This window comes from Vicugna pacos, chromosome 19, assembly GCF_048564905.1.
Source record: "Vicugna pacos chromosome 19, VicPac4, whole genome shotgun sequence".
NCBI classification, from domain to species: domain Eukaryota; kingdom Metazoa; phylum Chordata; class Mammalia; order Artiodactyla; family Camelidae; genus Vicugna; species Vicugna pacos.
Genome location: NC_133005.1, coordinates 6,620,895 through 6,645,471, shown reverse-complemented (window position 1 = coordinate 6,645,471; position 24,577 = coordinate 6,620,895). Strand labels below are relative to the sequence as shown.

Sequence of the window (24,577 nt, the reverse complement as noted above, 5' to 3'; positions counted from 1 at the left end):
GTGGGTGACAGAGAACGCCTGAAAATTCAGATGTTAAACCAGTGGTAAGTAGTTTCTCATTATGTTCCCAGAGGCGCAAGTGCTGTTGGAAAAGGGCTGTATGTAGTGTTAGTTGTTGCCGCCAGTTGGAGCCTCAAAACACCCTATAATTTTATTTGTGTTAATGAGACAATTGAGGACCTGCAGAGCAGAGGTTAAGCAAGTTCGAGGGGCTTTAATTTTGTACTTGCAGTATTAAAAAAAAAAGCTGAAATAAGGGGAGAAAAAATTAAGCAGGGAAGAAAATCCAGCCCATTGAATAGAGCTGTTTAATACCCTTTATGTTTTGCCTTTTGGCCATACCTTGTCTTGTCAGTCAGTCATAATGTAGGAGCTAAACCATCAGTGCGGCTGGGCTCAGTGAACAAAGCTTCGGCACAGTGTAGGTTAAGGAAAAGCCTTGTCTACAAGTGTTTTCCATTTGGTTGGTTTATCCAGATGCTTGCACCGGTTTTCCAAAGTTCTGGGGGCTCTGTGGACTCGCACTCTGTTTTCCACCTGGAAACTGACAGCACTCTGAGATCTTGGTACAGACACTATACCATTTAAGTAACAAAGAAAGCTCAGGTAAAACTTCAGATCTCTTAAAGCCAGAAAATGACCCCAGTGAGGTCAACCCTGATCAGTCCTTTCTTCTGGGAAGCTTAGGAATTATTATGTCTAATGACTTTGCCAGTGGTTCTGGTCTGTGTAATTAAGATCCAAATATAACTCTGTGTTCATTCTACAACTAAATTTCTTATCCGGACAAATGACCCATTTATGAAAGCTCATAAAATATCATAGGCGAGTCATTACATACTTAAAAATCTCCCTAATAAAATGTACCCAAAGATGTTTATATCTGCATTTCTAATAATTTTCCAAAAATATTCCTTACCGTAAGTAAAGAGAAAACACTGTATATTATCATTAAAGAGGCAAAAAATAGAATAAATTTCCATAATTATAAACGAGTACCTTTCCTTGATTTCCTTTAGTGAATATATTTGCATTTTCTCCCATCATTTCAGTTCCTGAATGTGGTAACAGAGTCACCATCACATCAAAATAATCTTGCAAGCTTGTGCATTCACTGCAGAATGCAAAATGTCATGACATTTCTTACAAGAGTATAAAAACTTTTTTTTTTTTTGCAAATTTTGCTCCACATAAAAACTGAATGAAAATGAGGGTCATGGTTGCAGGCACTTTCGAATTCTGAATGGAAGGACTGGAGTGATCAGACTCAGGGAAATACACCATAGCTAAAGAAAATAGGGACTCTTGTCTTTCCTTGCCTTTACTAACTTTACTGGAGTTATTGATTAAGAGTGCCAGTCATGTGGTAGTGGTCCAATGTGCCTCATTAAGGCAAATCAAATCAAAACTAGGCAAGAGTTGGGGAGAGGTAGTGGAAGAGGACGGAATGACAGAAGAGAGAACATTAACATGTGATTGACGAGGATTATTATTTGGCTGAAAGTTCAGAGAATCCTTAGTGGAGTTTGAAACATTATAAATTAATTGGGGGCTTATATTTCAATCTAAAGGCAAGGCACAAGAATTCATATGTTCATGGGTTTTTCTCTTAACCCTTAATATTCTGTGCCTTCTAATTATGAGCAATTTCTTGGAAATTTCTCAAATCACTAAATCATAGTCTTTAGAGCAGAAACAATCTCAGAGATCATTCTAAAAGGCATTCCTCTCAATACAAGGAAAAAAAAACACTTGCAGTTTTGACAAAAAGGGACACCTCAGCTTTTGTCTTAGGGGGGAATAAAAAGCACCTGAGATACTACCTGACCTTATCAGGTAGCATGTTCACAACTACTGCATATGTGGTTCATACCAGCCAATTAGCCTAAACTAAGCAGTCACTTAGTACAGTAATTGGAGGTATCATTGAGAAGCTGGATCAAGCCTTACCTGAAGCTACACATATCACTGGAATTTTTTAAATTATAAAAAAACTATAAACATCTTTCATTTTGAGTGCTACTTGGAGTTAAGTTGCTTGTCATTTGTACCATAAGAAGTTTTACTGATACAGAGGTCAAAATGAGCAGCAGGGTAAGAGTGTGGAAGTTTACTGAGTAACGGTCTGAACTCTTGCTATTCAGAGTGTCATCCCAAGATCAGCAGCATTCATATTATCTGGGAGCCTGTTAAAAATGCAGCAGCTAAGACCTCAACCCAGAGCATCTGAGTAAGAATCTGTATTTTAGCAAGGCCCCCCAGTGACTTGTCTACACACTAATCCAAATTGGAGTACTTGGCCTGTGGGTCTAAAGTATAGAAGCGACATGGACAAATAGAAACAAATAAAACAAGCCCACCAGGAAATAACTGAGACTCTAACATTGACACTCAGTTCACGTCAGTGGAAGGACAGGCGTCTATCAGGGTGACAGGAGCTGGGTGTTTAATCAGAACAGTTTTGTGGGAAGGTACAAGAGTGGCAGGAAGAGCATGAGCTTCATTGTCTGGCCTCTTCCTAGTTTATTACTAATGTCTGTGTAGCTTTGGAAGATCTGCCACTCCAGGCATCCACGTGTTAAATGGGAACAATAATCTCCCTGCTTTCCCCAGGTTTCAATTCATGCGATGTTACCTTGCAAAGTAGATTTTAAATGGAATTACAGTCTAGTTACTTGCTACTGTAAATAGACACAGATCAATAATATTAGCATCCCAGGGGAGGCTGTCAGAAACACATAAATCTCAGCCCACCCCAGATCTACTGAATCTGAATTTGCATTTTAGCAAGATGTCCAGGTGAGTGGCTACACACTGACATTTGAAAAGCACTGGTCCATGCACCTTCTGAGCCAGTGAACTCTCCATCCCAGGAGAAGTTCAGGTGGAGCCTGGGTGAGCCCTATCAGAGATGGTGGAGAGGGGAGCAGTGCATGGGCTAGCTGGAACAGATACCTGCCAGGGGCAGTTGCACCTCTAAAGTATTCCTGCTTCTAAAAACCAGTAAAGTAGCGTGAAGTGTGCCAAAAGAGGTATCATTTATAGTTTCTGCTGTTAGATATGAGCTAGAGATTCCATGATGAAATGTTAGTTGAGAAAGGAATGTATTTCATGGGGTGGAGGAACCTTGGACAGCTCTTTGTAACTCTGGGGAATAAATGTCTAGCACAGACTTGTCTAATCACTGGCTTCTTACTCAGTCCTCAGAATCATTCTTCAGTTACGTCAAGTGACATCTGTTACTAAAGAAACTATTATTTTCCATATTAAGGATGTGCCCCACTTTCAGAGAATCCCCAAAATAAACAGTGACATGGAGGGAGAGGAAAAACTGTGGGCAGAAATTCTTTCACACACTTGAAAGGAATATAACCCTTAGCTACAATAAGTTTTATCTGAGGTAGGGTTATCATCTGTTATGGATGGTTTTTATTTTGTTTGTCCTTAATCAAGATGCAGCTGTGACATTGTGGTTAAAAATGAAATCCTTTCCTTTGTGAAATTCAACTTTCAGTGAAGTCAAAGTCTGCCAGAGCCAATGGTTGTAAAAGTGTTCATCTCTACGTCAAGAATTGCTCCATCCATCCATTCATCTATCTGTCCTTCCGTCTGGCCATCCTTCATCCTATCCCTCCATGCATCTATCCATCCATGCAAATGTAACCTCTTCATTGCCTCTCTAACAATAATGATGACTTAGTGCATACACTAAGTTTACTCCCTAAGAGTAGCACAAAAAGTTTAGTCTATTTTTCAGAGAATCACAGGTGCATCACATCCTGCAAAACTTGGTTTGCCCAGCTCCCAGTACAGGAGGCAAACACTGACCTTCAGTGTGCACAGTGAAAGTTCCAGTTGCCTGCTTCCTTCCTTGTGGTTCTGGGGTGATTCTGGTTGGATTAATGCAGTGATCACTGGGAAATGAGTACAAATAACTCACCTCCTGGGGCCTGAGCTGTCAGACCTCTCCTTGCAGACTGGCTGCTCCCTGTCTTGTTATTTTTCCTCATTTCCATAATAGACTCCAGTTGGTAAAACTCTTTGCAGTGATTGATGGTTCGCAAAACACAGCCATTTTCAGGCCAGAGTAACAATTTGTGAACTTGGGGAATACGACTCCAAACAATTTCCTTTGCCTTTGCCTTTCCTGCCTCCTTTTACTTTAGTCATTGCTGAGGGGTGCGTCCTTTAGACACCTCCCTCTTAGTCACTATCCCCTAATTAGTTCCCTTGTTAAATATAAAGTGCGCATTAGGCTTGACTGGTGTCTTCCTTGGTGACTAAGGAAAGAGGAGTTTATTACCCTCCATCCCGACTCAAGCTGTATGATCACAACTCACTTTATTTAAAGCTCTTGTTCTTTATAAACCACGTGGTAGTTAAGGCCCTCAGCAACTGTCAAAAGAGTCTCACCTACTTCCTGTAATTACGAACTGGAGTCAGGTGTTTGCACATAGAGTTGACATAAAAAGTATCAGTATGCGTGTGGAAGCCCCTCTTTTTCTATGTGATGTTTTCAAGTTCACACCACAAAATTACAGAGGGGATAAAGTGGAATTGCCCAATTTTTGGAGAGAATACGTGACATTGTAAGAGATGTAACAGAGGTGTCAAAAAGATCTGCAGGCATAAAACCTGCATAGGTGTTGGTAAGCTAGCAGTCCATTCCCTCTCGAATTCCATGGTCTGTGACAGATTAGCAAGCACAGAAAAGAAAGGACCTCAGTGCTTCCCAAGGGAAGCAGTCTGTGCTGGGTATGAGGATGCAGGCTGAGCTACAATTGTTTGGAGCAGCAGTGGACCAAAAAAAAAAAAACAAAAAAAAAACAAGGCATTGGTTACAACAGAATAACATGGTGGTTCTCAATGTGTCCTAATCTTCAGCTGCACTGTGCCACTAATTTTCCAGTTTGATGGCAGATTTAATGGCATGACGATCTGGTAGCTAGTGCCTAGAAGGGTTTTCATACTGTGTTATTGCCAAGAAAGAATTCTCATCTCTAGTCAGTCCTTCCTCAAGGACCGGGGATGCTCAAGGTGGACTCTGCTCTTCACGCCTCCCCTCTCCTTTGACCTCACTTACACTGCTCTGCAGTGGAGAGTGCGGAGAATTTTGAGTCAGAAAACCAGGGCTTCCCTCTAAGCTTTTCCTCTTGGCAGCTGTGTGACTTTGGGGAGTTTACTCCCTCCACCTGGGGACAGTAATAATAATGGCTCCTCTACGTCTTGCATGTTACTGGAGAGACAGCAAAGCCCACGTGAAACAGACAGGAAGCTTTAGAATTTATGAGGTGGTACCTTTGTTTCCATTTGTTTGCTTAAGCCACAGAGAAGAGCCTGACAGCTGAAGCTTCTGGAAACCCTGGTATCTGCTTCCGTGGTCTTTCAGTAAACATTGTTGACTATGTCCCGTCTCTCTCCCTTCTCAGAGCTGCTCAGTTTGTTAGCTTATCATTAGGGAGGTTTGGAAGAAGACTGGAGACACTGGTTGGCTGAGAAATGGTTGAGGTACGATGTCCATTGTGCCCAAGCCATACACTGATCCTTAGGAAACATCACCTCCCCACCCAAGAGTGTCAGGATTTGGGGGCTGCTCCTCTGTGTTTCTTGTTTTGTGGTTGTTTGATGTTAATGGATTCTCTTAAATGCTTCCTCTGGAAGTCAGGTCTTCAACGTTCTAGTCGAGAGAGATGGAGATACGACTTGTTATTAAGGAAGCCAAGGGCCGACCCAAAGCCCGGGGTAGGTGACAGCCCCTACCTGGGTTTGTTTAGCAGACTTTCACGTGGTGCACGTTCTTTGTGGAGTCTTGCCCTCGGCATGGGCTGCAGCCTCCTTTCTGCGTGGTTCCCCGCTGACTCCCACCCACTGTGCACCCTTGGCAGCCCCTCCTTGGCATCGAGCAGGTCTCTGTTTCTCTAGTTGCTCATGGTCTTGAGGATGTTTTTTCTTCCTTCTTATGTCTTTACAAGGATCCACCTGCTTTTCCTTCTCCCTCTCTCCAAGACCGACTGGAAGGGAGCCTGGCCTCTGTTTCTTCTGAGGTTCTCCCTGAATCACCGTCTCACTGCCAGTCACGTCAAGGTTAATAACAATAACAAATGTCTGTGTTGCTTCCCCAAAAGCAGACTGTGGGATGAGGATTTGGGGGGAAGCGATTTGTTAGGAAAATCCCAGGAAAAAGCAGGTGAGAAGTGAAGCCTGAGCTTGGAAGGGGAGGATGGCTACCAGGCTAAGTCCCGGCTATCAGGCCCGATCCCATGGTGATGCTCACCGCACAGTGAAGGGTCACACCTCAGCATGGGATTCCCAGACTCCTTGCTCTCTGAGTCCAGCAGCCCAAGGGCATTCCTGGGACCATTGCTGTGTGTGGGGCTTGTGTCCGGCAGGTAACGATCGAGGATAGGTCACTGACAGTGTCCCTTCTGCCCTGCTGGGGAAAGCTCCAGGCCCATAAGTCCTAGAGATCTCGGCCTGCAGCCCCGTGCTCTTTCAGGCTGGGCTTTGGTGCCTCAGTCCTGTGTGTGCAGGGCCCCTTCTGGTCACCCCTGCCCGTCTTCAGCCAGGAAGGCCCCTCCGTGCAGGCAGTTAGGCCTCCCAGTGGCTGTGATCTGTGGGCCTTTCAGACTCAAGTGGGTAACTTACTTCTCAAGGGGTCTGACTGATGGGCTGTGACGCCAATTTCCCCAGCTCTACAGGAAAAGTCACCTGAGGGCACACCCTCACACTCCCACCTCTGGGTGCCAGGGATGCAGACCGTGCCTAGTATGTGCACTTAATTATGAGGAAGATGGAAGAGGCAGATACTGCCAAAGTTAGACATGATGACGGTTGTGGAAAAGCCATCGTGTTACAGACATTTTGTTTCAGTAGGAACCTCCATATTGCACAACTGGTTTGCTATTAAAACGAGACGAGTGTTTGTGTTTCTTTTTTTTTTTTTTTAACTTTTGTTTCTTCCCTCTGCTTCTGTGTAAAAGGGCTTTACAGGTGTGGACATTCCGGAGGAGAATGCACATCCTCTTGGGTTCAGTAGGCTTGTTCTCATCTTCACATACGTATGGTTTACAGTAAAACATTCCTACCAGTCACACGAGCAAGCTCGGGCAAAAGGCAAGTTTTCCTTTGCTGGTTCTGACATTTGGCATCCTAATAAATTCACAGTGGAAGGGATCCAGCTGTCTTCTTGGAAAATATAAAGTTTAGCAGAGGACTGCCACCATTCTATGTAATAGTTTGTTTTATACTGCATGGAGTTGTAGTTATAAACTTGAAAGCAGCTGGCAATAAATGACTTTATGACAGCTATTTCCAAGGTATAATGAAGAAAACAAAAACAAAGTTATTGCTTATAATGACGATGTCTGGATGAGCTCACGCGTGCACGCCAAGCAATTCACTGGCCGTTTGCTTCTCTGGGATCTCATTCACAGTCTCCTTTAAATGACCTTGGCCTTCAGGTTATTTAGCTCAGGGGATGGAAGGTGCACTGATAGCATTTGCATTTTCCAGGGCAATTTGTGAAAGAGACAGCATCCGTTTGTTCTCTTCCCCCATGTAATGGGGGAAACAAAGTGGAATTATTGACTCTTCTCTACTGTTGAAGAGATTTTACATTGAAAAAGTCTTTCGGGAGGGAGCAGTTTGTCACTGTAGTCAGTCCTCTGTATCTACGGGTTCCCTATCTCCAGATTCAACGAACCAACATCAAAAGTATTCAAAAAAACAAGTTCCAGAAAGTTCAAAAAGCAAAACTTGAATTTGCCATGCACTGGCAACTATTTGCATATCATTTACATTGTATTTACAAGTATTTACATATCATTTACATTGTATTAGGTATTATAAGTAATCTGGAGAGGATTTCGAGTATGTGGGAGGATGTATGTAGGATACATGCAAATACTACATCATTTCACCTTCGGGACCTGAGCATCCGTGGATGTTTTGGTATTTGAGGAGAGTGCTGGAAGGACTGAATTTTCAAAATTCTAAACTTGTCCTTTAACTCAATGATTAAACAAGTTAACTTTATTTCTAGGAATATATCCTATCAGAATACATGAGGTACATTAAGTCGAGAATGCTTATTGCAGGGTATTATAGCAAAATTTACAAACAAACTACAGGTTTATCATGTTAAGTAAACTTAGTGTAACCATGCCATAGAATAGTATATGCAGGCATTAGAAACATGAGATAGATCAACAGATACTGATGCTGGAAGATCTCCAAGACCTAGTCCATGAACAGGCTAGTCCCAAAAGATAAAACAGTGTAAGCTCCAACTTGTGTAGGCAAAGAAAAATATGACACTATGTGTATGACCAGATAACTCAATCATTAATTCATTCATCTATTCTACGGGTATTTATTGAGTGGCAGGCCCCGTTTGAGGTGCAGTGGATACCACAGTAAGTAAAACAAAAGTCTTCATGGGGTTTGCATGCCCGTCGGGGACCTGAAGTTGAGGAGACAATGAACAAGCAAACAACTGTGTGTCAGGTGCTGTAGGAGTCATAGAAAGAGACCCAGCGGCCTGAGGGAAGAGAGCCAGAGGCCAGACAGAACCTTTTTGAGGACGTGGCATCTGAGCAGAGGCCTGAAAGGAAGTGCGTGGGGCAGCGGGGGCAGCGAGGCCAAAGGCCCCGAAGCAGAGTGTGTTTTCTGTGTTTGATGAACAAAAGGAGACCAGTGCGGCTGGGACTCCATGAGCAAGGGGACAAGTGGGATGAAAGCAGGGCGGAGAGGAAGCCAGGAGCCGAATCATGGGGCACTTGGAGGCCACGCTCTCCTGACTTCAGATTTTATTAAAGTGTGAAGATCAGGAAAAAGACACAATCTTAGGCTTCAAAATGTAAGTGCATGGAGTGGTGTGATGCTCACTGTACCATTGCCTGAGGGGAGGGTGTTCTAGCTGAGTCAGAGGAAGGGACATTTCTCACTGCTGTCTGCCTGCACCTGTCTTGTTTAGGACTTTAGTGAACATATTCACATATTATTTGTGTAATTAACAAATACTAAAGGCAAACAAATCAGCTATTCCTCACACAAAATAATAAGTTAATATGTTAACATTCCTTTCTGTGACCTTGAGCAAGTTCACTGTCTTAGCTTTACTCTCCTCCATGTTTATAAAAAGAGGATGATACCTTCTTTATCACAGAATTATTCACAAGAATGAATCAGAGATATGCACAGAGCTTTTTGCCCAGCACACTGAGGTACATGGTCCCCCTTATCTGTGGGGGACACATTCCCAGATCCCAAGTGGGTGCCTAAAATGTGAATAGTATTGAACCCTATGTATACTATGATTTTTCCTATACATGCCTATGATAAAATTCATTTCATAAATTAGGCATGGTAAGAGATGAACAACAATACCTAATAATAAAATAGGAGAATTATAAGAATATGTACTATCATGAAAGTTTTGTGAATGTAGTGTCTCTCTTTCTTTCTCAAAATATCTTATTGTACAAATTTAATGCCTTTTCCATGTTAACTAAGCACTTATCGCACATCGTGGCTGTAACTTTTGCAGTTTGAGGTACGACAGCAAAACTAGGACAAATTTCTTTTTCTTTCTTCACAATTTCATGGTTGAAGATTGGTCTCAGCAACTTCAGCACGATTGTTTTTCTTTCCTTACTGAGTCGAGAACTTTCACCTCTTCCCTTTGGTGCATCCGAATTGCCAGCATCACTTCTTTTGTGCTCTGGGGCCATGATTAAGTAGAATGGGGGTTACTTGAACACAAGCACCAAGATACTGCATTACTGCAACAGTCTATCTCATAACTGAGACGGTTACTAAGTGACTGACAGGCGGGATCCGTGGCCAATTCACATCCTGGGCAGGATGGAGTGAGATGGCCCTGGATTTCATCATGCTACTCAGAATGGAGCACAATATAAAATTTATAAATTGTTTATTTCTGGAATTTTCCATTTAATATTTTCTGCCTACAGTTGACCATGCAAAATGGAAACTGAGGAAAGCAAAATATGGATGGAATTGGTGGGGGGACCTACTGTAACTCAAGAATGATGGCTACTATTGTTGCTACAATTTGTGAGGAATTCAGGATGCTGTAAAATTGCTTACTTCTTCATTACCTTTATTCTGAGCTATGGAGAAGGATAAGAGGCTATTTCATAGCATTGTAGATACAAGAGCTGAATAAGCCATCTGGTCAAACTGTGTCCCTTATATAATTGGAGAAGCTGAGGCATTGAGGGTCTGTGATGTTGGCTGTCAGACTTACAGTGAGTGAGTGACCCTGGTCTCTTGGCTTCCAATTCAAAGCTGTATTTACTGCATCAGTATTTCCCTAACTTTAAGCATTCATATTCCATCTTCTAATATGATAATTATCTAATATTTAATTGAATCTTTGTTATTTTTATTTTCAAAGGAAACTTTATATCATCACCCTAGGTGAAAAACCAATATTTCTTGTTATAACACATTATGATAACTTATAGTTTTAGCATATTTATGTCAATGCTATCACCATGGTAATGCTGTGTAACAAACAACTCCAAACCTTAGTGATGTTCAATAGTAAGCGTGTCCTCTTGTTCACTTGCCAGTGGGATAGTTGGGGCACAGCTGATCTAGGCTGGATTAAGTTGATCTGCTCCACCAACCTCTCTGGACCAGCATCCACACGAAGCCTGTTCTTCTCATGTTTCTCCTCCAAAGACAGGATTGCAATATTTCAAGCCTAAATGTCATGTTTACTATTTTTGCATTGACCAAGCCAAGTTATATGCTCAGATCCCTCATCACTGAGACAAGGAAAAAGCATCACGCCTTGGTGGAAGAACTGTGAAATCCTGCAGCAAAAAGTATAGATGGAAGGAGAGCTGAAGACTTGGGAAAAACAATGGGGAATAAAAAATATTGTGTAGATACTCCACTGATATGGGCCATGACTATTTGTTTGCTACCTCAAAATACCTTGCAAACTCCTCAACTTAGGCAAATCTGAGTTTGAGAAATACACAAGTTTGCTGCCTCCTGGGTAAGGGGACTTTGGCACAACCTGTGATGCTGATAACCAAGCTTCTAAAGACAAGGAACCGTACCCTGAATTTCACTGATGCACATTTTCTCATATTCTAACTTCTTGGAAAGAAGGATGCCCCTTAGAGCCTGGGATGTTTTACAGTTAATGATGGTCATGATAAGGTTTCACCCCAGTACACGGGCATGCTTGGTGCATGCTCGTCATCCCACATGTGTTGACCAGACAGCTGCAACCCCTTGACTTTCAACCAACCAAACAACAAGGGACCATCTGAGGAGCAGGTGTGTGTTTCCTCAATGTTGTCTGGAAACTTTTGTTGGCAACAAAGAAGGAGCCAGCTTCAAACCTTTCACAGAGGGTGTCACAGGCTTGGAAGAAGAGTCCGGAATGGAGAGGGAAGTGCTCCTGAAGGACTGCCTCGACACCGCTGCTCTTGAGAGCACAGGAAGAAAACTCTGGAAAAACATATCTAGGATTCTGTATTGAAAAGTGATTCGGAAGTACTGGACTCTTAATGTGAGGAAGTTGGAAGAAAATGCAACCAATTTATCTCCTTTTTATCTATGCTCTAGAGCAAGATGTGATTTAAGGAATTATTTAAATAAATCCAAAGTAACAATTTCAATAAATATGCAATGAAAATCCTAAATGAGAGGAAAACAGGTTCAGTTTCCCCTTACAGAGCTCCCTCTTACTTAGTGGTTCACTCAAAGGGAAGGAGAATCAGGTAGCATGCTTTTCTTGCAAATAGTGGAGACTCAAACTAAAACTGACTAAACAATGAGGAAATTGTTGGCTCATCAATTGAAAGATTCTAGAGGTTGTGACACTTTACAGTTAACTTACACCATCAGCTCAGTGATGTCAGAACTCTCCACCTCTCCATCCTTGCGGCTGAGGGAGACGTGTCCTACTTACTTCTGTCAATCAACACCTTCCTGTGGGGCTGAGGGTGGGTCCATCCTGCTGAGACACCAAGGCTTCTGCATAAACAATGGGTGGATGGTCAGGACCACGGATAAGGAGAAGAGGCAGCAATTCCCACCTTGCAGGGACGCATGAACCGAGAATCAGGGGTTGAGGAAAAGCATGTGATGGTTATGATGGTGTCTTAGGGCTTCTTGCCTTGGTTTTGAGGCACTGATAGGGTCAAGACAAGGAAAGTTGAGGGGTATTTCTTTCCTTGCCCTCAGATGGGTGAGACAGAAATGTGAGAAGTGGAGACAGACATTCAAGAATTTGGGAGGCACAGTCTACAGCCTTAAGGATTTCAGTGTTTCTGCAAATGTACCTGAAACCAGCATGCTGGGCTAAGGAAGTATTTTCCAGGTGCTGGCCCAGTCTGTAATTTCACAAAAGAAAAATCCCCTCTCATTCTCCAAGTCAAAAGATTATTTATTTTTTCCCCAAGAGAGTAGTGCAAGCTGATTTGTTTAAAAAAAAAGTGGCTAAAAGTCAAGTGCTAAGAAGTTTCTGATGGCTGCCTGCTTGGCTCTGATTAGCACAGAGAGGCCTTGCTCCTGGGGCTTGCTGGAAGGAGAGTCTGGAACCTTACAAATTGGGCTGACGACGTCATTCCCCAAGTCCTGCAGGTGACTGCTGAGTTATATGCACCAATTGGCCTGGGTTTTGGTACGATCTATCATTCTTCCACAAGAGGGAAATTTTGTGGGAGATGGTTATGTTAAATATAACTTGGAAATAAAGAAATCCCATGCTACTCACTTCTGGTGGTCCCATCGGAAATGTATCATAGCAAAGAACACAGGCCATGTGCTGTAACATCCTTTCACTGAGTTCCCTTGCTCACTCTTTCTCAATCTTTCTCTCTTTGTCTCTCGCTCTCTCTCTCAAGTAATAAAACGTGATCAGTGAGGACACTGAGCTTGGATGAATTATATGCAGAATTGTTTTACAGACAATGAATTTTTCCATGATATTGTAATCCCGTCTCTCCTTTATCATTGCCTTTTTGTCTGAATTAATACAACACTATTACCAAAGCCATCCTCCACTGCACAACTGTTGGCCTTCACATTCGAGGCAACAAAGTCATTTCCAGATGAAGCTACTTGTCCCTGTGAAAACGGACACGGCAGTTGGTACTTTCAGACTCAATTATGAAGTTGCAGGGGTGGTCCCGCTCACCCCGTGGGGGTCTCTGGAGCTGGCAGGGCCCTTCAGTGCTTCACTGGTCTGAGCCAAGATGAGCCAAGACCTTTGAACTCTGCTCTGGTTGGTTATGGGCTGTGGGCTGTCCTGGGAAAGGTGAGGTGGCTCCTTGCCCCCGAGGCAGCCCCTGCAGGAGATTGCTGGTTGAAGGCTGTCTGCTGACAGCTCTGCTGGGGTCCAGGTGCTAGATTCTAGGGCCACCGTCCTCAATCGGGTGATTTTGGCCCTGAGGAGACATGTGACAATGTTGGGGAATGTTTTTGATTGTCATAACACGCTGCTACCAAGTAGAGAGAGTGCAGGGAGGCCATTAAACATCTCACAATGCACAAGGCAGCCCCCCAGACAGAATTACCTGGCCCCAAATATCAATAGTGCCAAGGTCAGGAGACCCTGCTCTGGGGCAACAGACTCCCCTTGAAGCAGAGGCTGGTGGGCATTGCAGTACCCACCACAGGAATCAGCCCTGATGCAGACACTGCTGGTCAGTTAAATAAACTTCTCAAATGGTGAAGGGGAAGGACACCCAGGTGGGATTTAAAGTGGACTTGCTTGTCGAAAACACTGTGGTATCTTCTAGCTTTCGCTTAACAGGTCAATGCAGAATTTCTCAAACTTTTCTCTTTGTCTACCCCGAATGCAAGATGCATATTTACACGTTCAGTTTGCCTCCATGGAATTCCTGGGGCACGAGCTGCAAACTCCCCTCTCTCTACCTCATTTAAAAGGCACAATGAAACATGAATGGGCAGTCCTCTCTAATTTGTCTTTCTAAGCAAGCCGTTCCTGAACTTCCAGCCCTTACTGTTAGCAACAAATTGCTTACACTCAGCGTGCAGTGATTTCCACACTCAGACTACAGCCTGTTGATCACCTTGGTGAATGCCTGTAAAAAGATGACAGTATTTTCAGGAAGATTTTCCCCGTACTGTCTCTTCATGGTTCTGTGTCACTAGATGGATTGAATCATTAAAGAACATTCTTTAGACCTTATTGACACCTTAAGAACCTAAGGAATCAAAGAATTAACTTACTAATTCATTTAAAAATTATCTCCTACTCCATTCCAAAAATTGTCCCATTTTTTCCTTAGGAACAAAGACATTTACTAGTAAAGGTACCGAAAAACAAAAACAAAAAAGAAAACAACAACAAAAAGTCACCTTGCAGATATATAGGTAAACCTAACAGAGTCAATTATCACTCTCTCTAAAACAGAATCACATAAATTATGACTTTTTAAATAGAACACCCAAGTAAAGAGAATAAACATGTAGTCTATAAAAATGTAAAGGCAAATAAAATGTAGGACACATTTAACCTGAAGATATAAAGAAAAAAAGACTTATTTTATTATCATTGAGCCCAATTATAATTAGTTATCACAGTCAACAGCAGCTGGAGTTTTTAGAATTTCTAGTGCAATGTTTGTCATGCTAAAAAAAAAAAATTCTGTGTGCCAATGATGTGCCAGTGAATGTTTAAAAGGGATTCTAAAACAAAAATGAGTATGTATGTATCTGTTTGTTTTTAAATTTTACTGATTAGAAATAATATGTAACACACAACTTAAACAAAAGAATAGAAATACACAATACCCTTTACTATAATCTTATGTAGCCAATTGATTCTTACAGAATTTGTTTGTTATATTTTGTCAAAATTTTGTGTCCATTGACAACAGTTGACTCATGCATGAGTGTTGATTGATATTTTTGGATTTTAAGCTCCCAGCATGATGTCACTTAACAAGTAGCTGGGACAGGATGCCCAGTAATACACCAGTATATAGTATTTCCATCAGGTTCACATAACAGACATAGTAATCTTAAGAGCAGAGGTAATAGTAAAATGCAGCAAAATAATTAGGAAGCAATGATTACTGACTGTTTTAGATATGACTTTCATCATTGCAGGTTTATGTGATTTAATTTCTTAATAGTAACTATGTTTAACAATTGGTTCACAAGATTCCTGAAAATTTAGCAGTCGGCTCTTGCCAGATGGTATGATTGTTGGTAAGGAAAAGTTTTCAGTTATTCAACAATGCCGTTTCCATGGTGTCTCCTCCTTCAACTGAGTGGGGTTTCAGAGCTCTTGAGGATGTGAAAAGGGGGCATCCCCTGATCAAGCAAAGTATACTTTGAAACTGATGATGTCAGGGGTTGGGAGAGTTGTTCCTTTAAAATTTATTGTTATTTTTGTGATTTATTCACAGGCATTTCCCTGCATCTCAACAGGCATTTACGGTAAGCCATCTAGCTTTTGATCATGTTTATGTTTTTTTTCTTTGTTGCTAAAGGTGAGGTTAACAGGAAAAATAAGAGGTTCTCTGATGGATATAGTTAGCTGTGATTTTAAAGAGACTCAGATTGCAGGTCAAATCCCATTGAGGGATCTCAAGAGGCTTTTTGGATTTCTTTGTGTCTTATTGAATCTTACATTGCATATCATTTGCAATGATTAGATGATTTGCGCTTAATGTCTTTTGTTAAATAAAAACTTTTGCTCTAGTAGGATGTGACCTCTAATAGTGTTTTCTTTAATAAAGTCAGTTTTTTTCTGTTAGATGAATCATAATCATATAAAACCTAGCATTTTCATTATTTTGTTGTGAATTACAAAATAAAAGAAACATCAAAATGCACATTTAAATTAAAAAACAAAGATGTGACTGTTAATAAAAATAGATACTTTTAATAAGATGCAAATTTTTTTCTGGTATTGGTTGTTTAAGTAGTGGCTGCTTCACTTACAGATGGAAGCAGAATGTTTTTTATAATCACTTGTTTTCACTAGCCTGAAGCTCTCTAAATATGCTTTCACCTGCAATGACATTTCCCTATGCCTCTTTCTCAAGCTGGGAATAAATCTGTTTTACGATATTCAGGTAAAATGGAGTTTGTCATTTTAGGGTTTTCTGATCAAACAAAATAGACTACGACATTTCTGAGCTCGGATTTCTCACATGGAGACTCTTAACTGAAAAATAAAATTTGTACAAATGTAAAGAAACAGTTTAAGTTCGTTATCATAGCGGAGGGACAGCAAAATTGATATCAAAGGTAGGAGTCTTATTTCCTCTTAATCTGGTATTTCGCTTGAAGGTTTTGGTGAGAATAAAGTGAAAAATATAAGCCTGCATCAAATTAAATGGTCACAGTGTTTACAAATTTAAGGCATGCCTTTCTTCTCTCTGGATTCCACCATAGCCTGCCTTTGTGGAAACACAGTGGACACTGGGCTGGTGGGCTAAGCTAGACCACCTGTACCAATCCCCATCATGGCCACTCTCTGCCTCACAGGTGCCCGGTTAGAACTCTTAAATATTTGCTTAAAGAAAGTATCGCACGCAAAGCTTTCTCCGGTCAAGAGCCCAGAGTCTTCACCTCACCTTGTCTAAAGTCAGATCAGACTCCACTGCAGAGATGGGTCTGATTTTGAGAATACTCTTTCGTGACGAGCTTGATTTTCCTTGACAAAAGCAGACAAAAACCCAACCGCCGAAAAACAATACTCTGTTGTCTTGTTGATGTCTGCTTTGCCTCTGAGAACTTTATGGTCATGTACAAAGAATTTCAGAAGGTGGAATTAACACGGTGCAGTAAAAAGAGGGAGGAGTTGAAGGAAAAGGAGATAGAAAAGTAAAGGAAGATGAGGAGGGACAGTAAAACGAAAGGCTCAAGAGAGGATAGCAAACACTAAAACAGCCCTTGGTTAATTTTAGTCCCTGAAGGACAGGGATTTCCCCTGAGAGGAAGTAATATGGCTCAGTCCACAGTCACTGGGTCTGTTCTGTGCCGTGTAGGACGGGCGGGAGACACTGACGACTTGGGAAGGGCACTGGCGGACGTCACCACGGTAGGTTTGGAGGGCTGCCGCCAGGGGAGCTGTATCAGTTCTCACGATGCCAGGTCGAAGAAGGTAGTTTGCAAGTCCTGGTGACTCCTCTCTATCCCCTCCAGTTTCTGAGAAAGCTGAAAGTGAGGCTGACAACCCGCAGAGTCGGCGCCACCTTGCCTCTGCTTAGACCCACCTGATCTTGAAACCTGGATTTATTTTTAGCTCCATGAGACCTTCAGTACCATTCAGATTACTCCAGACCTCTTCCGCTGATGGACCTTTTGGCATTTTGCAACTCAAAAATCATTTCCTATGTTCGTTGTGAAACTAGCTTTCTGATCAGTCCTTGGTTCTCTCCTAAGTACTCATATTTTACAGATCAGTTGTTTTCTTGCTCTTATTCAGAATTCAGTTTTGCCTCCTCTTTTATCCAGATCAGTTTGATTTGTATCTTTGTATATTGGGATTTGAAAGAATACTTCAAAAATAAAAATGTGATCCACAGCTAAAAAGAATTTAAAAAAATAAAATAAAAGCACATAAAACTCCTGACACTTTGTAAGTCATACTAGACAGATTAAGAGCACACATTCAGGATAGCCTTCCCCTTCTTGTTCCACAGTCTAAACCTCACTTCATGAGTTTTTCCTAAAATGCCACTTGGTGTATGTTTTCCATCTGCTCTGGAGCCTTTGATCACATTCCATTAGTTGCAGGTTAACATTCACTCTTTCTAGACAGAAGGATATGCAATTTATGTATCTCCCTAAACCAGTGTTTTCAAAATTTGTGAAGAGGGGAAAAAAATCTCTTCTTTAGGATGTGAATTTCTGTGCCCCAAATTTTATATGAGCATTTACCTTTGTATCTTGAAAAGGGGGATTTAATTTGTAGAATTTCCTAAAGTTATTTGACCATTGAAATTATTATTCTCTCAACCTTTCTCAGAACTAGTGTTTTCTCCAGAATATAGTTTGAGAAATTTCTTGGCACCCACCCATCATGGACACGTTGGTTACCTACAAATGATGAATCTCAGAAACTGGCATGGACCTTCCCAGGTCCAAGTCTGTGTCCCTTCCTTATAACACATGCACAAGTACCAAACTCATACATACCCCCTCACCACCCCTGCTCTCCACCCCAATCCCCAAACAAAAACACACCACACGCACTTATATAGGTTGAAGTTTGATCTCTGAGAAATCCTCCTTGAATCGGCCAACTCTTGATAGTCATTACATCTTTTGATATCTTTCATCATTTGTAATCTGGACGATGAACACCGCCTCTTCATATTGTTCCACAGATTTTTGTTTATACATCCCACGTTCATAGCCAGTTTGGAAATTTTTCATGAGCTGAGATTCACTTGTGCATATACTATGCCCACCCAGCGCCTAGCATTGTCTCCTGGAGAAAGCTCAGGAAATACTGCTGTTTCATGGCAGTGATAATGATTATAAACCAAAGTGTTGCCTAACTAATGATGCAAAAATCAGAATTGTTGACAGGCAAAATAACAGGTAGGGAAAACTACCTAACTGGTATTTTCTTAATGGGCAAACATCTGTATTTTAGGAAAAACATATGTACTTCTGAAAAGTATTCTCAGACTGGGAGTGGTATTTGTAGCCCCAGCAATGCTCACCTTGACAAGGTAAAATGAAAACTCAAGACCTTGTTCAGTTTGAAAACCAAGAGCAATACAGCACTTTATTTCACTAAAGAAAAGACTTGTTAGTGATTTATTATGGCCCGTGGGATGGTCAGCCCTGGAGGTACCGTTGCGCTGAAGTCCTATCCCTACTTTTCTCGACGAGTCTCACCTAGCCCAGGCTCCCTCTTCGTCTGCTGTAAATTCTCAGATGCCTTTTTGCTTTGGATTGAACTTGATTTTCAGATTGATGGCCCACAAACTCAATGTGACTCTTGTTCTTCCATTAGAACTAAAATGTTGATGATGGCAGAACCATCCTTGGAAGGGGTTTGAGTTACTGAATTGCCAAGATGATCTCATTCTAGGGCCATGTCAGCAGTAAGCACTCCCATTTTGCGGAAACCCAGACGTCATCACCACACTCAAAGCGTGTCTGGAGGATGTGGGCACACCGGCACTGTGACACTGGCAGCACAGCAGAAGCCAATTCCTCTCTCAGCCTCTCCTCACTCTCTAGCCTTTTGGGGACAAAGCCAGCTTCACCTTTTTGCAAGACACAGACTGAAAAATATCGACCATGTAACTTGGCCTGATTTAAGGGAGAAGCATACAGGAGTGGGCCCTGCCTGCTTTGAAGTTTTCCTGGAAGAGGAGCCAGATGTTTCCACTCTGACTTTTCAGTGACTGCTGCTGCTGTCCCAGTGTAATGTTTCCAGGATGGGTCCACTGGGCACCAGACTGCCCGCTTACACTCAGGATGAAAAGTCACATTTGGTAAAATAGCAAAGAAAGAACTGTGTTACTTTTGGAAAAAGAGATCCAGATGAGGCTGATGGGGGCTCTAAACTTCCTGATCCCAGTTAAAGATGTGAATTGGCCACTGCACCTGTCTCAGAGGGACAGATTCGAATTTCCCTGATGGACTTTTCAGATCCTGTGCGTGCCTTCTGCCCTTTGAGCCCAACCTGGACACTCTGGTGCTAATAAGTTTAACACAGGAGGCTAGACATGATACATAGCAATGGAATTTTTACTGAAAAGTGAACAGTGAAAATAATTTTAGTCCATTTTATGAGAGTCAATATAGTTAACAGAAATGAAGTCCAGGTGGAAAAGTGCATCACATGAGTAATTGGGAAAATATTCTCTCTGGAGGGGAAAAAAAGAAGAAGAAGAAGAAAAAAAAAATCTTGAATCTTCTTTTCCAGGTACAAGATGGTGTTTTTAGAGAAGAAGGAATTTCAAACATTGAGTTATTGGCTGGAAATCTGTAGAAAGAACTTAAGGGCAGCGTAACTTAGGGAAAGCAGGTTTCATATCCATTCATCACACTTCTATTGTCAACGCAGAAAGCCCGTCTCTGTCAAATCGCCTGGTCTCCCCTGGCTTTCCATGAAATCCTCCCACAACTTTCTAATCGAGTCCCTCATCTGCATTCAAGTTTGCTCTTCTGCTTCTAACTGGTTAGAAAAAAGAGAGAGAGAGAGAGAGAGAGACCAATGCAATGTTTTGTTAACCTTGTATCCACTCAGCAAATATTTTTATCACTACATCTGTCTAAATTCACAGACGTGACTTGGAAAGAAACCAGGACATTCTCCAACGGCAATGCTAAAGGCGAGCCCTCTGTCAGCTTTAAATGCAGACAGATCTCAGAGGGTGTGACAACCACTGCTGTGCAATTCTGGGCTTGCTGGAAGAGTTATCTTGTGTAATACATTTGGAAACCAGAGCAAAATTGACAAAAATGTGTGCTCGTCCCTTTCAGCCCCGTGACAGCTCCCCTCCTCCATCTGGCCTTCTTCTCTTCCCTTTGATATTTCCATTTGCTTTGAAAACTTCCTTTCAGGTGGTCTAATGACGACTGTTCTCGCTCATAAATTCTCTTCTATGACATCCTATGTTTTTTGTCCTGCTCATAGTATGCCCACCATAGGAAGTGTTATTGTTCTTGACAATCCTTGAGTTAATTGCTGGCCCTCAAAGTGAAATGACCTTAGAATCAGTGTAAGTTACTTCCTTTTGGGAATTTGCAGTCCTGGGGCTAAACCCATCATCTTAATTATATCACATTTGAATATTATTTTATGAGCTGATCCTTATGAAGCACTGAAGAAGGAGTTTTACAGAGAACAGAATTCTAGCTTTTAAATTGTTTCTAATCCTCTGAGTGCTTATCATTTGAACAGACAGTTTTAGCAAATTCAGTCACACATATACACGTATATACATTCATCCCGCAAAGTGTGGTACAAACTCCCCTCTTAGTCTCTCTAAGATGCATGTATCTTTAATAATAAAAAGACACCAAGCTAAGAAATCAAATGTACTACCTTTGCACTGGAAAATAGTCTCCAGTGTCCAGCAACAAGATAAGCTAATTTAACTTACATAAGAATGACAGTGAAACCCATCAGCAGGCTTCCTCTAGGGGGTCTGCCAAGAGGAACAAAAACCCTGGAAACCTCCAGAAGCCAGTGTCATTTCCCCTTGTGTTCTGTTCAGATTGAACAATTTTAGGACTTAATTAAAAGATTAAATGTTTCAAAAAGTAATAAAGATTACAACTTTGTTACTGTTTCTGAGATCTGAATGTCTACCTCCTTGCAACTGTGTCAGGGTAAAAATTTGTCTTATGACTAAATGGAAACAAGTGAAGTCTAACCCTTCCAACTTCCTCAGAGGCTGCCACTTATTGTTATGCTGCATTTTTTAAAAATGGCTTTTTTTTTATAGAAGATGTATTAAAACAGTAAGTAAGTAAGCCTTTTAGGGAGATAGGAAAACCACTTCAGTAAATTACAGAGCCTATCCATTTAGCAGTAACCCTGGGAGTATCTTTCAGCCATGTTGAAAAATAAGAACACTAGCAAGACGCTGTCCTTAAAGAATTGTTTGATGGTGTCTAAGAATTGACAGTACTCTCCATTTGATAAGTGAAATAATTTCCATGCAGTTGCCCATTTTTCTCATCCAGTCTTGAATGACATTTCTTTTCCTTTTTTTTTCGCTCTTTATACATACTCATATCTAAAGGGTGACTTTAAATAAATATAGCTCAGCTCTCTTTAGAAATAATTCTGACGGTTCTTAGAGAAGTCAAGGACGTTTACCTCTTTAGGACAGTGATTTTCATGTCAAATCCTTTTTAGTCAATGATTCTAGTTTTAAAAAAACATCTTGAAATGCATTTGAAAGAGACCATATTAGTTAGGGTAGAGCTAAGCTGCTGTAACAAAGAGACTCCAAAATAGAGAGGCTTAGTGAATATAGATGTTGATTTCCCTCAGTGCTAACAGTTCTGAAGTGAGCATTCTGCTTTGGAAGGATTTGTTCCACTCTGTCATTCAAGGAGCAATTAATCTACCACAATGTCAAGTAGTTTCTCTGCGTTTCTTAAAGCATCATTCACACATAGTTACCTTTCCTGGTTCTAGCCAAAGAAACACATAGGATGGGCAACCCCCTCCCCCTATGGTCCCTGGACTCAAAGTAGCACTTGTCACTTCCATCTACCTTTCACAGAGAATAGCTGGCTTCATGACCAACCTAACTGCAAAAGAGATTGGAATTTTAGTGTAGCTTGAATTCCATGTATTTGACTACAATTCTGTTATGTGGCAGGAAGAGGACATTGAATTATGATGAACTTCTAGATATCATAGCTCAAGGGGAAAAGAAAAGCAAATTAAATCAAACAGGTCCCTCATAGGTAATTTAGTTCTGGAGCAGTTTGATTCTACTCAGAATCAGTAAATATTTTTAAGTAATAATAGTCCTTATTTTGCAAGACTACTTGGTGATTTTGATAGTACCTACTTTGTTAAAATGCGTTTATAATTCTGAATCCTGAAAAACTTGAAAGTATGAAATTCTTAAAGCATCTGTACAGTGACCTATTATTAGACAGACTTTTAGATCTTGCATCAATTGTGTTTACATTTTTTGTACTATACTTCTGGCACAATTTGCAGAGACATCAGCGGAAACTAAAACCAAAATATTGAGAATGACTAAATGATTGTATCATTTATTATATTCTTAATTCTAGCCCATTTCCATTGAAATCCTTGGAGGAACCAATTGCAATTTTTTTTTTCTGTAACACCTTAAGCCCCTGAGGCTACATTCATCCGTAAACAAATCAAGGATCTTGAACAGATGTAGATCAACATCCTGTGTACCAAAAAAACTTAGAGAAATGTGAGTTTAGGGAAGAGTCTGATCATAGGAGGGTGGATTTTGAGGGAGATAAGAATGATAATATGAATAGGGACCAAGCATCCTGAACAGGTGAAGAGTTTCCTTAGAATCTTTACAACTGAATAAAATAGTTTCTTACACCTTGGATCTCTTTTTAAACATGATCAACAGGGAGAATTTCCCACAAGTGATCTAAAATTGAATCGAAATTAATAAAATCAGCATGAAATTACCTCACCTCTATAATTCATTATGCTGAATTTATTTTAAAATAATTTAAATTCATTTAAGTTCACCTAAGCATTCCCAGATCTTCCTAAGCAATTCCATTTTTGATAAAACTTATTTTCTCTTTACTCAAGGCTTTCACTCTGTTGGGACTTAGCTTAGGAAATGGGGCTCTAAGCTCTAACCAGCACCTAGCACAGAGCTGGATACAGAGTAAGTCTTAACAAATATTTGTTTAATTAACAACTACAAAATAAATAGGTCCTCAACAAAATATTAGCAAATCAAATTCAGAGAAGGATACAAAGAATTATATGCCATAACTGAGTGGGACTTATCCTAGGTGTGCAAGCCAGGTTAAACATTTAAAAATCAGTTAAGTTTGTTAGAAGTCTGCCTTAGAAGTCTGTGAGTGAGAAACTCAAAACTTGCCCACTAAGATCAGTTGCAAGTCAAGGATATCCCGTCTTTCCACTCCTTTTCAACATCATACTGGAAGTCCTTGTTAACACACCAAGTCAAGAAAAGGAAATAATATGGATTGGGAAGGAAGACATAAAACTGTCTTTATTTGGAGACAGCATGGTTGTCTTTGTAGAAAGCAAAACAACTGACAAAAATCTTCCTGGAACTAATAAGCAATTACAGCAAGGTTGCAGGATAAAGGCTAATACATAAATTCAATTAATATACATAAATAAATGGAGAGATATTCCATGTTCATGGATAGGAACACTCAATATTGTCAAGATATCACTTCTCCCCAACTTGATTTAGAGATTCAATGTAATCCTAATTTAAATCCTAGAAAGTTATTTTATGGATATTGAGAAAATGAGTCTAAAGTTTATATGGAGAGGCAAAAGACTTAGACCAGCCAACACAATACTGAAGTAAAAGGACAAAGTTGGAAGACCCAATTTCAATAATTATTATAAAGCCAAGGTAATCAAGACAGTGTGGTATAGGTGAAAAAATAGACAAATAGATCAACAGAACAGAATAGAGACCCTAGAAATAGACCCATGTAAGTGCAACCAAATGATCTTTGATAAAGAAGTAAAAGTAATACAATGAAGCAAAGATAGTCTCTTCAGCAAATGGTGCTAGAACTGGACATCCACATGCAAAAAGTTAATCTAGAGACAGACCTTACCCTCTTCACAAAAATTAAGTCAAAATGGATCACAGACCTAAATATGAACTATGAATCTATAAAACTCCTGAAAGATAACATAAATGAAAACTAATATAATCTTAGGTACAGTGATGCCTTCTTAAATATTTCACCAAAGAGATGATCCAGAAAGAAATAATTGATTAGTTGGATTTTGTTAAAACATAAAATTTATGCTTGATGAATGACAATGTCAAGAGAATTAGAAGGAATAGGAAAAAATATTTCCAAAAGACACATCTGATAATGGACTGTT

General features: G+C 40.7%; 1 protein-coding gene across 3 annotated transcripts in view; it reads left to right on the top strand.

Annotated features, from left to right (window-relative positions):
* MACROD2 (mono-ADP ribosylhydrolase 2) overlaps window positions 1-24,577 on the top strand; it is a 1,889,921-nt gene that overhangs the window by 1,319,878 nt on the left and 545,466 nt on the right. For all 3 annotated transcript variants that reach the window (XM_072943799.1, XM_072943800.1, XM_072943798.1), the window contains exon 7: window positions 15,429-15,459. In XM_072943799.1, the coding sequence (XP_072799900.1) occupies window positions 15,429-15,459 (31 nt within the window). The remainder of the gene's footprint in view (window positions 1-15,428; window positions 15,460-24,577) is intronic.